General features: G+C 43.0%; 1 protein-coding gene across 1 annotated transcript in view; it reads left to right on the top strand.

The window, feature by feature from the left end:
- The first annotated feature begins 1661 nt into the window (after positions 1 to 1661).
- Positions 1662 to 14356, top strand: part of WLS (Wnt ligand secretion mediator) — a 105691-nt gene continuing 92996 nt past the window's right edge. The window contains exon 1 of the mRNA XM_029230625.1: positions 1662 to 2044. Coding sequence (XP_029086458.1) covers positions 1939 to 2044 — 106 coding nt within the window. The 5' untranslated portion in view covers positions 1662 to 1938. The remainder of the gene's footprint in view (positions 2045 to 14356) is intronic.

Genomic DNA, 14356 nt, shown 5'->3' on the forward strand with positions numbered 1-14356 from the left:
TCTTTAAAGTAAAGATGGTTAATCACTATTCAGTGAATAACAGCTAGTCTGGGGCTCCTCCAGGTCAAGGGCAAGTGTCTTCACATCTTGGTATCCTCAAGTACTTAGAAAAGAAAACTTGGGACAAGTTAAGGGCGCAATATATGCCTATTGGTTAAAGGGTTAAAGGAAAGAATAAATAAATAGCAACTGTATCCTCAGAACTGTTAAAAACTGTTAGACTCCAAGGAGATGGAATTTTATATATGTATGGTTTGGCACCTGTCCTTAAGGAGTTCCTGGTCTAGCTGGAGATTAGAATCGAATACTTCTATTAAGTGTAACCTGCATGGCATCTTCTATAAGGGCACTGAGAAATCAGGAACAGAGTAGAGGAGACAGGACTTGGGATATTCCCTTGGCATGAAGAGGGTGTAGGTGGAGGCGAGGGACAAGAAACCAGGCAAGTAAGGGGTGGTGGGTGGTGGAAACTGTGTATGTGTGAGAATAGGGTGTTACCAAACCAAGGGTCTGTTGGGCGATGTGAGCTATACTGGCCAAGTGGCTAGTTTATGTAACGTGGAACAGCCAGGCCCAGGAATTTAGACTTGATGGAGCAGGAAATCTCTAGAGTCCCACTTACCTTTTCCCCTGGAAGTTAAGCATAAATATAAATATATCCTTACAAAGAGAGGACAAACATTGTAACTTAATTTGTGTTCCCTCTAAGGCAAATAAGGTCTCAGGCTTTTGAAATGCACACCGTGGGCTTGCTTTCACATTCACTTATTTATTCATTCCACAAAACTTTACAGAGGACCTACTAGAGCTAGAATTTTGTTAAGCACCACAGGGGGTACAAAGATGAAGAGCACTCGGTCCCTATCCCCCAGGAGTTTACAGCTAAATGGTGGAGACAAACGTGTACACACAAGTCCTTGCAATAGGAGGTAAGAACATAAACACAGGAATTGTAGGGGCTTAATGTCCGGAGATATTAAAAGGAGGTGGTTTAGAAAGTAAGAAAGATTTTTCAGGCGAGCTGGTTTTTAAATGAGGTTTAAAACTCCGATGGGGTAGAATATATTTTCTTTCAAGGCAAGAGCCAGGGTTAAGGCTCTGGAAACATATGGAGTGGGGGGATAATGTGGTAATGAACAGTGGCCTGATCTGGCTGGAGCGCAGTGTTCCCCAAGGGGTGCAGTGGGGGGATTTAGCTGGCTATTTGCCCAATAACGAGGCTGGGATCAGGCAGAAGGAAGCCCAGCTGAGACTTTATTCCGCATCTCCGTGCTTTGACCTAAGCATCTATTGGGTCCCTTTAAAAGATTCTCCTCCTCTTTCCTAAAGAGAGTTCTAGCAGTTGGGGGTGGGGACCATTTCCTAAAGTCAAGGCGTAAGTTAAAGGTCTGCCGAGCTGCCCACGGGGGATTTAAATCTCGCACCAGAAGAAGAAACGTGTGGGAAGCGGAGTAGGGGGAACCCACTAAAGAACAACATCAACCCCCAAACGACACGAGCCCCTGGCGGGACAGGTTGCCTTCCAGGCCCGGGAGCGGGACACCAGCACCCGCCAGAGCTCGGAGCCCCGCACTGGCGGGCAAGAGGGAGTGGAAGAGCGGGAGGTAGGGAGGGAGGGAGGAAGCGCGAGAGGGAGGGAGGAAGAAAGGGAGGGAGGCGGCGTCATGTGATCCGCTTCCCTGCTCCTTTAAGCGTCCACAGGCGGCGGAGCGGCCACAATCACAGCTCCTGGCATTGGGGGAGCCCGAGCCGGCTGTGCCGGGGGAATCCGTGCGGGCGTCTTCCGTCCCGGTCCCATCCTCGCCGCGCTCCCGCACCCCTGAAGTTTTGCAGCGCCCAGAAAGGAGGCGAGGGAGAAGGGAGCGTGAGAGGAAAGGGAGCAAAAAGCACACCCTAAAACATTTATTTCAAGGAGAAAAGAAAAAGGGGGGCGCAAAAATGGCTGGGGCAATTATAGAAAACATGAGCACCAAGAAGCTGTGCATTGTTGGTGGGATTCTGCTCCTGTTCCAAATCATCGCCTTTCTGGTGGGAGGCTTGATTGGTAAGTGCGAGAGCTGCAAACTTTTCCCCCTTTCTCTCTTTTCGGGCCCCTTCCCTCTTTGCCTCTTCGGCTACTTGTTACAGTATCACTGCCTTGCTTCTATGATCTAATTAGTCCGGCTATTGTGCTTAAGAAAGCAGAGCTCCATGGGGCTCCGTGGGGCACAATCCAGTCTAGTGGCTAAGAGAAAAGGAGGGGGAAAAGTTTTGGCCTAGTTTCAGTATCCACTTGAAAGGAAGGAGGGGGGTAGCGGGGGTGGGAATCTTAAGCATGGCGACGGATCGCGCGAGGAAGCGCTGGGTTACAAAGTTGATTGCCGCCCCCCCCGCTTTTTCCCGCGTTCCCCCCCTTTTCCTCTCGCTTCCCTCCCAATCAGCTCCCGGAGGGCAACGTAATCGACTTTATTAGGAACAACTGAAGAGTCAGAGAACTGCGCCCGGCGCAAACCCAGAGAGCCCTGTTACAGGGCTGTGATCTCTGCATGTGTAAACGCTCTGGGTTGTCTCAGCTGGGGGCTGAGAGTTTGCATTTTGGGTCCTGACCTTCGTGCCCTCAGCTTCCTCGTCGCACTCCCATCCCACGCCCCGCCGTGGCCGTCCGCAAGGTCCGAGCCTTGGCCCGGAGCCTGGATGGGGTGAGGTACGGTGGGAGAGAGTCCTTGGATGGAGCTGCGGGAAGTTGGAGAGGTCGGAGGGGAAAGGCGTATCGGAAAGGTGTTGCTTTTGGCCTCCCGCCCTCTCGCGAATCTCCCCTCCCCCACTTCTTAGAGCTCCGAGAGCCGGTGAGTCTGCAGCCCCGGGTCCTGCCTTGGCGCCTAGGAGGGCGGCCTGCGCCCCCGCCGCAGCCCCCCGCAGGTGACAGCTCCCCCCCTGGGAGACCTCCCCTGGCGTGCATCGCCCGGACCTCTCGAGCCAAACACGCTTCCGGGTGAAGAAGATGGTTTCACGGACCTTCCACTCAAAAATACTCCCTTCTTCTCGCCGTGTCACCATCTCCATCCATCCTCCCGCCTCTCCGCACACTCGCTTTCCCCTTACCCTCGAGATTTAGGACGTCCCGGCGCAAACTTCAGCGCCAACTTCGCCACGGGTGCGGATGAGAGGCTTGGCTTCCGTATTTCGCAGATCTGTAAAACTTTGCGGAGTGGAGAGTCTACGGAGGGGCTTTCTGCGCGCGTCCCTTTTCCGGAGCCCGCGCGGCGCGGGTGTCGTCGTGGTCGTGAGAGCTGCACAGGCTTGGGCACCTCGAGTCCTGTGCCTGGCGTTTTGTCTCCAGACTTGGGTTTGATGGGAACAAATGAAAGGGAGTCTGGTTTTGTAAATCACCGTAACATCCAAGCTAATTGTTTAAACAAAGGAGAGTGGGTGAAGCTTCACCAAGGAGAGAAATTTCTGGAGGAGAGCGTGCCTTTCGCTGTGTGTGTATCCACAAAGCAGAAGGAGGTTCGGAGTTTTCCAAGCTCATATCCTCAATTTGGGTCAAACAGCTTAATCTTTTTATTCCTGGAACCCTCCCTCCCACCCCTCCCGTTAGGAGCTCCTGTTTAGCTACGTGCAATCTCCATGTTTCCCTGTATTGGATTTTTCGAGGCTCTTAATACATTCTCTACTGGGAGCTGAAGGAAGGCAGCCTTCTCTGTGCCCTCACGGTGATTATGCAGCGGTTACAATTACACCTCTTGTCTCCCTTGATGAGCAGTTGCAGTTAGATGCCATTGGATCTTGTGTGATTTCAGTGGCAGACCATAATTAAAATTTCTTGCACCTTGTGCTTTCAGAATTAAATTGGCCTATTATCCCTGTCTGACCTTCATCCTCTTTGAGGTTTTTGCACAAGCAGTGAACCATTACACATAGTTCCCTGGTATTTGTTGGTGTGTGTTTCTTTTTCTAAAGTTGATCTAGCCCATTATCCACTGTTGTAGGTTTCTTAGGGCACTTCTGGAACTAGCATAATTTCTGGAATCTTAGTACTGTGGTGAAGGTCCAAGGGCACTGGTGAGTGGCTGCTGGACATTGGAGTTTCCATAGGATCAGAACAGTTGTATGTTCAAAGACGGGTTTGTTTGGAGTAAGTGGTGCCAAGGGTTGTTTTTCCCCGAGAACTTGATTAGTGACCGTATCTGATAACAATCTCAAAAAGTTAGTGATAGGTCTAGATTCCCCTCAGTAAATCAACTGATTTAATTCCATCTTTACTTGAAAAAGAAAACTATCTCTGTATAACACTTGTTGGGGGAAATCGTTGTGTACGTTTACCTCTTACCTCTCCTCCTTCCTCAGTTGCCAAGGCTATGTCCCTAGTTCTGGCCTGAAGGCTGAAAAGATCAGATCCATTTCACCGCAACACTTGAATAGTGGCTTAGCCTTTACCTCAACCAGTTATAGAGTAATTTTTTTCTTTTTTTGCTGTTAAACAAATCTAAGAACTTAGGTATGCTATAAGACAAAAACATGGGAAATAAATATCAACAAAAGGTAAGTGATATGTTTTCCCACCAAACTTCCCTAAACTGGAAAGCAGGTGAAACTAAGCAAAGGATGGAACTTCAAGAAAGTGAGTGAGTGGAATCAGTAGCTGAAGAAGTGTGTAGGCTGGAAAGTCTAAGTAAAGTCCAGAAACCTCCTCTTCCACGCTCCGCAGTGAGAAGAGAACTTCTTCACTGCTCAACCCTATTGATGCGTAGGAAGTCCGGTATCTTGGGTGTGCAGTGTCTTTCTAATTCATCAGCAGAGGCCAAGTGAGAAAGTGAAATCTTCACTTTGAATTGGCCTTGGTATATAATGTTCCTTTTTGATCACTGTTGTCCTAGATGAAAGGAAACATGACAGCCTAGAAAGGGGAGGATCCGAATGGCAAAGCTCCTGATGGTAAGGGTGTAAGTACTCCACACACGCAGACGCAAAACAAAAACAATCAACCACCACCCCCAAACAATAATGACAAACCACGCACCCAAGGTGACAGGCAGTTTTTCAGTTAACCAACAGGCTTCAGTCTCCTCATTGGTAGGTTGATGAATTTGAGATCCCTCTCAGTTGTGAAATTGTATGAATTTTTCAGTGCTTAAGTTTTGTGTGGCATTCAGGCTGGTGTTTGGTTGTAGCCTTCTAGAATTGATGGGGAAAAATTTAAACACTAGGTAAAAAGGAAATAAGAGGGATTGGGTTTTGGTTTAGTCAGCTTAAATCCTCCCCTGCTCCAACAGCCTTCTTAGAACCAAGGTTTTTTTTTGTTTGTTTTTGTGCTTGTTTTGTTTGTTTGTTTTGTGCCAGGGTCTGTATACTGCTAAGCCTTTAATGGGATTTTTCAAGAAGTCTCTGGAAAGCAATATCTTATGTGGTAGAATTTGGGGTACTTAAGAATTCAATGAATTATGCCATGCTTTTGTAAAAACTTTGAGTCATTATAAAATCATGCATCTGATTGTTTTCTTATGTATTGAGAAGGTTTCTTAAGTGGCTAACTTATTTTGTATTTAGAATTCATTTAAAAATTTAAGAACCCCTGAAGGAAAAGAAAATATTTTTAGAGATATAGCTTAATCTTTAGCCTCCTTAAAAATAAGCCTGCAGAAAATTAAAAAAATAATTTTCCTTTGATTTCACGTTTGGTGAGTTTAGTTCATGGAGAAGCAGCTGCAGGGGTGGTGGAAGGGGGGAGGGGAAGGAGACCATGTGTGCTGAAACAACAGTGCAGCCGACTAAAAATCATGAACTTGATTCCCTGGCCTATTATGTGCAATTTGCTCAGCTTCAAATTAGTCATGTCTGGGAGATATAATGGTTGGAAAAGCAGGTCACCGTTCCCACCTGTTCTAAAACTGGTAAGAGTATAAAGATCAGGGTTGGATGAATAGAAAATTATTGCATTGTTTTAAGCATACCCGTAAATTAGAATATTCCAAACTTAAACCCAAATAAGTATCAACAAATTGCCCATTATTATTATTTTAGGAAGGATTGCTTTCTTTCAAAGGCTTAGTATGTTAGCAGCCTTTTCTTGTTTTTTATTGCTGAGAATATTATGTGTGTGTATACATGTATAATACACATACATATACACACATGTATAACCAGTTTTCTCAATTTTAGCATGGACTTTTCTACTGCTTTTCAATGATATAGCCGTATTATTGGGCTATTATTGTTTGAGTGGAAACTATGGATGGTTTTGATTGTGGTCCATTCATATGAAGAGTTTTTGTTTCTGCTACTATCACTTATTTGAAAGGGGCAGGATTTTAAGAAATTTAATAAAATCACAGTTATGCAGAGTATATAAGTGTTTGCTTCTCAATATATTAGGTTTTAAACTTGTTGTGGTATTTATTACATTTTAACATATATTAATAATGCAGTACTTGGCAGTCCTGCAGTGTTTGGGTATCTGTTGAGAAAAGAACTAATGAACTTGCTTTTGGTTGATGTTACTCCACAGTTTTCTGTATTTGATTCTTATTTTGTAAAATTTCATATCTGACTAAACCATGTCATTTTTTTCTTTGTTAACTATCAGAGTATCTAATACGGTTTGTGGAAGTACTGTGCAACCTCAAAATTTCTTTTGTAAAGAGTGGGAAATTTTTTGTAATTGAAATTGCATTATTTGACTTTTAAAAAACTATCTAAGCTATCTACTTGGTTATTGCAACAAAGTCATGCTAGTGCTAACAGTCTCTAATCATGCTTTCATCTAATCATTCAGTACAGCCTGTCTAGGCTTCTGTTGGAACTTTCCCTTTTCCCTGTTCAAAGTGAGAAACATTTCCTTGAGATAATAGTGTGGCTTTGTAAGGTTTTCAAGTCCCCTGCCTGGAACCCAGATCTAGACTCAAAGCCTTTCCTAGCTAGTTGACATTTTGCAATAATGCAGCCTTAAAAAAAATTTTTTTTTTAATCCATGTAGACTGAGGAAAGATTCTTACCTTATCTTCCTCATAAAGGTGTTTCTGTGGAGATTTAGAATTTGGAATTGTGTGAAAGTCCTTAGCTTAGAGCTCATGTATGTTACCTACCTAATGTGCAAAATATTGATTAGAGCCTAATGTGTACCCAGCATAGTGCTACAATGCTGACTAGGGCTTAGGAAAGAGGGGACTTGAAGCCTGAGTAACCTCAGGGAGCCAGAGGTAGAAAAGAGTCCCTCTTAATCCAAGTTCACTAGCTAAAGATTTCTTATGATGAGGTTTTTAATATCATGATAATTCTCACTCATTTACTGGGAATTTGAGAACATGTGAAATGAGAAGCCCTGTTAATTATGTCATCAATCAAATAGTTATATTAGCATTTCATCTTAACATATTAATATAACAATATAAATAATACTAAACATGTGTTAAATATGTACTGTGTGCCAGACTTTGTTTAATTTGATTCACGCAAAGCCTTGCCACATTGGTACTGTTGTACCCATTTTACATATAAGTAAACTGAGGTACAGAAAGGTCTAGAAAAATTGCTCAAGATTACCTAGCTAGTCAGGGTCAAAACTCGGATTGGATTCCAGTCAATCCAGAATTATCAACCATTAGGTGCTCCTGACCCCACTTCCCAAAGCCTTGCATTCTAGGGCTGAATAGAAGTGGTTTGAATGTAGACAGACATGATAAGTAACACTGTAAATGCAAATAATTTCTCATTTCTAACCAACAGGTAACATGTTAAAAGAAAAAGTATCAAATCTGATGATAAGTGAAAAGGAGTCCAGCTGTACTTAATAAAGCAGAGCCTTGACCCAGCTAAGGGAGGACAACTTCTGAGAAGTCTGTATATGCCAGTCCAACCAATTTCTTACAGGTTCTAACCAGTACCCATAATTCTATGAATAATCCAACTGGCTGAGCAGCCAAGTTCATTAGCCACAAAGTGTTTGAGTTCTGCTACCTTAAGGAAGATTACTCAATTTTATTTTCTCTAGTTAGTGGTTTTAACATATTTATACAGTTATGTAAGTCTGGACTTTTTCAAAGGAAGAGGAGAGAAGAAATCAACTGAGGTTGGAGAGGTTTTTTAGAGAGTGTGGATTGGCAGTGAGAGCAGTTGAAAGAAGAGCCTCTTACTGAAAGTTGAAAATTCAGTTTCCCCAAAGGATAATTTTTGTTTATATACACACCCATGCATAATAATGAGGGCATTTCAAACCGGAGGCTTCCATGCTGACGCCGTGAATAGGTACATGTCCCATTGGAAAAAATGTTGATGGATTTTCTCTATTGAGAGATTTACTACCCTCAGTTTTGATAGAGACTCTAAGAGATGAAGGGAGACAGAGAGCATCAAGACGTGAAAAGATCATGTCTATTTCATTTGTCTTCTGTTTTCTCTGAGGTGTTGTAACGGTGGCACAATAGAATAGACAAGTGTGCCAGATGTGGATGGTTCCCAGAAAAAGTGCCTGGATGGGGATGGGAGTGGAGAGGAGGAGCTTGAGGCACTGAAGTTCTCAAACTTGATGATGAAATGTTTTGCGTTTTTCCCTTTTCATAATAGGGCTAATCAAAAAGAATTGATAAATAACAGAAAAGAGCAACTCATATGTTTTAGAATACAGAAATCCTAAGGTTCTTTAGCCCTTTAGCACTACCTCTCCCTCCCCTCCATCCCTCCCACCCTACCATGTTCCACCCATAATTAAATTTTGTTGAGGAGTGAAAGCAATAATCAGAGTGTCATCTGACCAGTAGTGAGGGATTTGGCTAATTACGATTTGTTTCTGTTTTGAAGATTTATTGGGTGACTGTGGAAAACCTTTTACATGTATTGATTCACTTAATGAACATAACAACCTAGAGGAGCAGGTACTTTCTCCAGTTTTCAGATGAACGTGAGGCTCACTTAAGGAACTTTTCAGAGTTAACAGAGATGGTAAATAAGAGGGCTGGCATTCAAGCCCATGATCCTGAACTGAATCAAGCCATGCTCTCAAGTCTAATGCCACTCTCCTCCTATTGTTCCTTCAATTTCTATGGGAAACAAAGAGTCAAGTGTGATGAAACATTCTACACAGATTCAATAGAAGATGAAAGCTCAGACTAGCTTTTTCTGCTTCTACGCCTTTCCCAGACCACATACTCCCATCACTGCCTGGGTACTATTCACTGACCTAGTTACTTCCTATACAAATGATCCCAATTCCTAAAATATATTAACCTCCTTCACCAGCTGTTGTGGGTGTTGGCCAGTGCTTACAGGCCATGCTGAAGAGGGCTAAACCTGAGGAAATTACACCCCAGCTCCCCACCCCCCACCAAAAAATTATTACACACAGCCAAGAGTAACTGAGAGTTGTAATTGAAAACTTGTCAAAAAGTTGCTTCGACCTGAATGCCAGCTAGACTTAGTATACACAATAGGTTCTGAATATAGCTGTTAAATACAAGAGAGGGGAATGTGGGTGTGGAGAAGGGAGATAGGAGTAGAATATGGATTCAGGAAAGGAAAATTAAGGCCCCTATAAACATATGAGAGCGTCTCTTTGGGACATAACTTATGCCTGGATTTCCAACATCTACTTCCTATGTCACCCACTCCCCCCAAGCTGAGCTAGTGTTTCTCTCTACTTGCCTGTTTAAATCCTGGGCCTTCAAGTGCAATTTCTGCTCCCTCTTTTTCTTTTCTACTCTATTCTTTTAATATTCCCTGGTAAAGGGTGTTCTTTCTTCACTGGCCCACAGGAATTATAGGGCCTTCTTAATCTTCTAGTTAATTCCCTGGGTTAACTAAGAGGCTTTATCCATAAATACACATTTCCAAGAAAGCAGAAGAAATTGAAAGAAGATGCCAAGTTATTACATTTGTTTTGGCAAGGCATTATGATTTTTCTTTATGTAGAAGGTAACTGGTCTGTAAATGATTGGTTCAGTTTTTGTTTTTTTTTTTTCAAGCCCCAGATTAAGGAGGTTAAGCTCATGAGAGCTGGTTGGGGGCCAGTTATCTGCTGCTTTTAGTTTTGGACTGAGCCCCTCCCAGGGGGAGAGTGCCTGGTCTCAGGGCAGCATCATGTAGTGGAGAGGAACTTGGCTGTAACTCTGCAGACGATCTGTGGTCTCCGTGATCGCAAATAAGTCACAAAAGCTCCTTGGTTCTCACCCTCAACTGTGCTGTGGGGCAGAGGCCTCCTATTTCATGGATGACTGTAGTGAGGAATCCACTATCGTGAGGATAAGGCACCCTTTGGGTTTCTCATTGAGCCAGGCCCACCAGAGATCTGATTCCCAGAGGACATTTTGCTGAAACCATCTGCTTAACTTGTATCTGTTTCTCCTACTTTTCTTTTTCTGTACCTCTCTGCTCTTAGATCTGGAAGAATTTAGCCTTGATGTCATTTATTTTCTATTCTTTTTCTTTCTTGAGTCACCACCACTTTGTCAAACACCTCCAGATTCATGGATCTATTTAGGCAGAGGGAAGTGGATTGACCCAAAGCATTACTCATTTTGGGTTTGAAGGTGCCCAGAGAGGTCATCCTGCTTTCCAACATGAATTCCCATTATAACTGTATGTCTCAGAATGAGCCTTCCCCAAATTGTAGATATTAATATTGTTGCAGATAACTAGCTAAAAAGAACGTGAGTCTAAATCATTGTCCTAAAGCATGCACATTTTGTTCCAGGTTAATTACTTTTGCTTTATAGGCAATTTTAATAGAGCTTGGTTATGCCATTTTCTAAGTCTACAGCAGTTGGGACAATTTGCCACAGAAACTCACTGGCAGCAGAGAGATGTAGATGTGTGGTAGGTACCATGAGGACACAGGAAGAGAAAGGGAGCATGCTCCGGGTTCTGGGGTCTCTGGATATAGGCAAGTCATTTCACACCTAGCAGTAGCACCCCTTCCTCCTCCAGTGGCATCATTACATTATAGGCTGGGGTATGTTAATTGATTCCACTCTAAAGCTTTGTGATCTTATCACTTGCCATGAGTGCAGCTTTTTGGATCCACTGTGTCTGTCCCCTTTGGTGGTATCTGGCCTAAATGGAAGCTGTGAAGCTTGTTGCTATTAAATTGTAAAGATGAAAGGGCCTTGGAGACCGTCTTGTCCTACCTCCTTTGAGGTGGAATTGGAGTCCCAAGAAAGGGAAGGGGCTCAGTTTACACAATTAGAGGCAGAGCCTTGGTTTAGACTCAGGTTCTAATGTCAGTCAGCACTCCAAGCATATATCTCTTTCTGCGTTTCAGTGTGAAGATCATCTGATTTCCGGCGTATAGTTAATGTGCAGAAAATTCCCAACTTGTGGTTCTTAAAGCCCTATTGACTTTCCTGTTACTTGAAAATAAAGTAGCAATAACTTTACTGTCTTCTGCTTGCCTTTGTGTACTTAATGTTCTTAGCTAATTTCTGATGAAGCAATAGGATTATATGGAGTGTTAAGCTGTTCTATGTGGATTCTAAAGAATACCACATAATAATAAAAAACAAAAATAAAGTGAAATTTCTTCCTTGTTTGCTGAGCGGGCGGTACATCCCCTTTCTCCTGCTTGAGAAAATGTAAATTTAAAACTTAAAACTGTGCACTATGGTCCTTACCAATCCAACCAAAAGTGACATACATCCTCATGTTTAAAGACTTCCTCAGTCTAAAGCTTCCTTGTCTAAACGTCTGTGACTAACTTTTGTGCTTTCGGGAGATGTTTGTGGCAGGCATAATTCTGAAGTTGTAGTGAGTTTAGGGGAAGTGACATGCCCTGTATTTTCTGGGTCTGTTTTACATACAGAAGAAACAACAAAGTTGCTCATCCTTTGTGTCTGCCATTTCTTCACTCTGAAGGTAATGGCAAGTAGAAAATTCAAATTGCCAAAACAGGGCTGAAGGCCTTATGCAGTTGTGTCTGACAAGCATATTTTTTGTGATTTCAGAGCTGCCAGTATTACAGGGTAGATTCTTCTACTTCTTTTATTTTTACTGAAACTAAACAGAGTCACAAAGCACTGTTTTTCTGCGTCCTCTGATTTAGCTGTGATGAATTTTTTTTTCTTTTAATTCTCTCTTTAACATGCTTGCCTTCAGGTGATCCCAACCAAAAAGTTGGCATCCATATTTGTGAAACCCAGCCCTCTCTCAAGGCAGATCAAGCCTTTTTCCTGTTCCCTTTACTCCGGGTTCTTATATATTTTATCTGCTGTCATTTAGGTTAGAACTCACCTGAGAACAGAATGCCTCAAATGTAGAAAAGACACATCCCCACATTCCTTTCTTTGCTTTGCTCTGTTGAGCTAGTTCTGGCTTGTGTGAAATGGGCTCTGAGTTCAGCCCCTGCGTGCCTGGGCAAAAGGAAGTTGTAGATAAGATTTTTACTGAGGCTTTGGAAAGAGACTGCACCAGGGGCCTTGCTGTCACTTAAAGAACACATCTGTACTTAGAAGGGATCAGCTTCTTCTGAATTGTGAGGTGGCAGTGGGTGAGGTAGGGAGGGGCTTGTGACAGGCAACTCCAGGGCCTTGGACATACGTTCAGTCACCCAGTCTCCTAACTGTACAGCGTTTGCACGTTCACGAGCCAGCCTGTGTTAAATCCTCGGCCGGCATCGTTCTTTGAACATGCCCAAATGGAACAGAGTTATGCTCTATGAGAATGTGGTGTTTCTGGATAATAGTTGATGAAAGAGAAAGAAACAGAATAATTTGTAGATGCCTAAGATATTTAAACTTAAAGTATGCTAAGGTCCCCTTTCAGTTAGCATCTTAGTTTTTTCTAGAGATCGGGAGAATCCTCTCATGTCGCTTCTCTACCCTACCTACCTGTTAAAAAAGACAAAGAGGGCTTCCCTGGTGGCGCAGTGGTTGAGAGTCCGCCTGCCGATGCAGGGGAAATGGGTTCGTGCCCCGGTCCGGGAAGATCCCACATGCCGCGGAGCGGCTGGGCCCGTGAGCCATGGCCGCTGAGCCTGCGCGTCCGGAGCCTGTGCTCCGCAACGGAAGAGGCCACAGCAGTGAGAGGCCCGCGTACCACAAAAAAAAAAAAAAAAAAAAGACAAAGAGAGAAAATATAGTTTGGGGGAGGGATGAGCAGTAGGCTTGGGATTTGAACAAAATCAGCACTAGTATATATTTGAGAAGACAACATTTCCAGGTCAGGATGTGGTTAGGTACTGATACCAGCTCTGTCCAGGAAAGCCGCCAACTCTTTGTGCATCTCACGTTAGAGTAACTCTCCCAGCTAAGCAGTGACGTTACAGGAATTTGGAAGTTGCCTTTAATGACTTGGACTTCTTATAAGATTCCTAGGAAATTGTCACACTGCAAAACAACATGGTGTTGGCTCAGGGTTTTCCATATGATGTTTCTGTTCAAATGATAGACTTAATGATTTAAAGTGATCAGATTTCTAACTGCTGGCATGCGGTTTTTGGGTTGATCAATGGGTGTGATCCAGTTTGTTATCAAACTTGGGCAAACCATTTACATTCTATGAGCCAGCCTCAGTTTCCTCGTCTGAACATTTTTCCCTCACAGGAGGTTATGGATTTAATTGAGAGAACATAAGTTACCTGTGCGTATGTGCTAGATCCATCAATGTATGTGAGACATTTCCCTGAATTAGAAGTCGTCACTAATTAACTTTTTAAGGATTTTTTTGAGTCATCCCATGTCTAGTTAGGCTCATGGCAGCTTATTTCTGCCTCTTAGTGAATTACATAAAATTAGAAACCCAGCAACCCTGCTTTATAGCCTTCCCATTAAGCGTAATCCATGCAAGCCAGCAGTTCAAGAAGCATGTCATCCACACATTTGGTGAATTAGAGCAGTTAACTTACTTTTTGATCCAGTTAGTGATAGTTTTCACCAGGGTTTAATTTGAATCTTAAATTTTGCATTTTAAAATGCTTGCCAGTATTCACCGCTCTTTATAGCATATATAGCCCAGGTAGCTTGGCTTTTAAATGAATACCACTCTATATGTGGAAGAGAGATTCCATCCATGCTTGCTGCATAGCAAATCCCAGTTGTTCTGTTTTACATTATAAAATTGAAGTCATCATCCACTGGGAAATGTTTTTGCTTCTAGATATAATATAAATGACAAAGACCTTTGAAAGTCAAGCTTCAAGGAAAGAAACGATCTTTTATAAAATATTAACTACTTCTGAAACCTTAGCTAGAGTTATCGCACTGTATTATAAGGAATTATAAAGAAAAATAAAGTTAAAATATAATCCCTGTAAGACTATAAGCTACATGAGAGCAAGGATGGTCTAATGTGCTCATCTTTATCTCCAGTGGTTACCACAGGGTAGTGCAGTGTAGGTGTTCAGTAATACTTTTTGAAGAAATAGATAAATGCCTTGCATTTTGGACCTGTTGCAGGG

This window comes from Monodon monoceros, unplaced genomic scaffold (genome assembly GCF_005190385.1).
Source record: "Monodon monoceros isolate NGI ecotype Baffin Bay Population unplaced genomic scaffold, NGI_Narwhal_1 Super_Scaffold_18, whole genome shotgun sequence".
Taxonomy (NCBI): Eukaryota; Metazoa; Chordata; class Mammalia; order Artiodactyla; family Monodontidae; genus Monodon; species Monodon monoceros.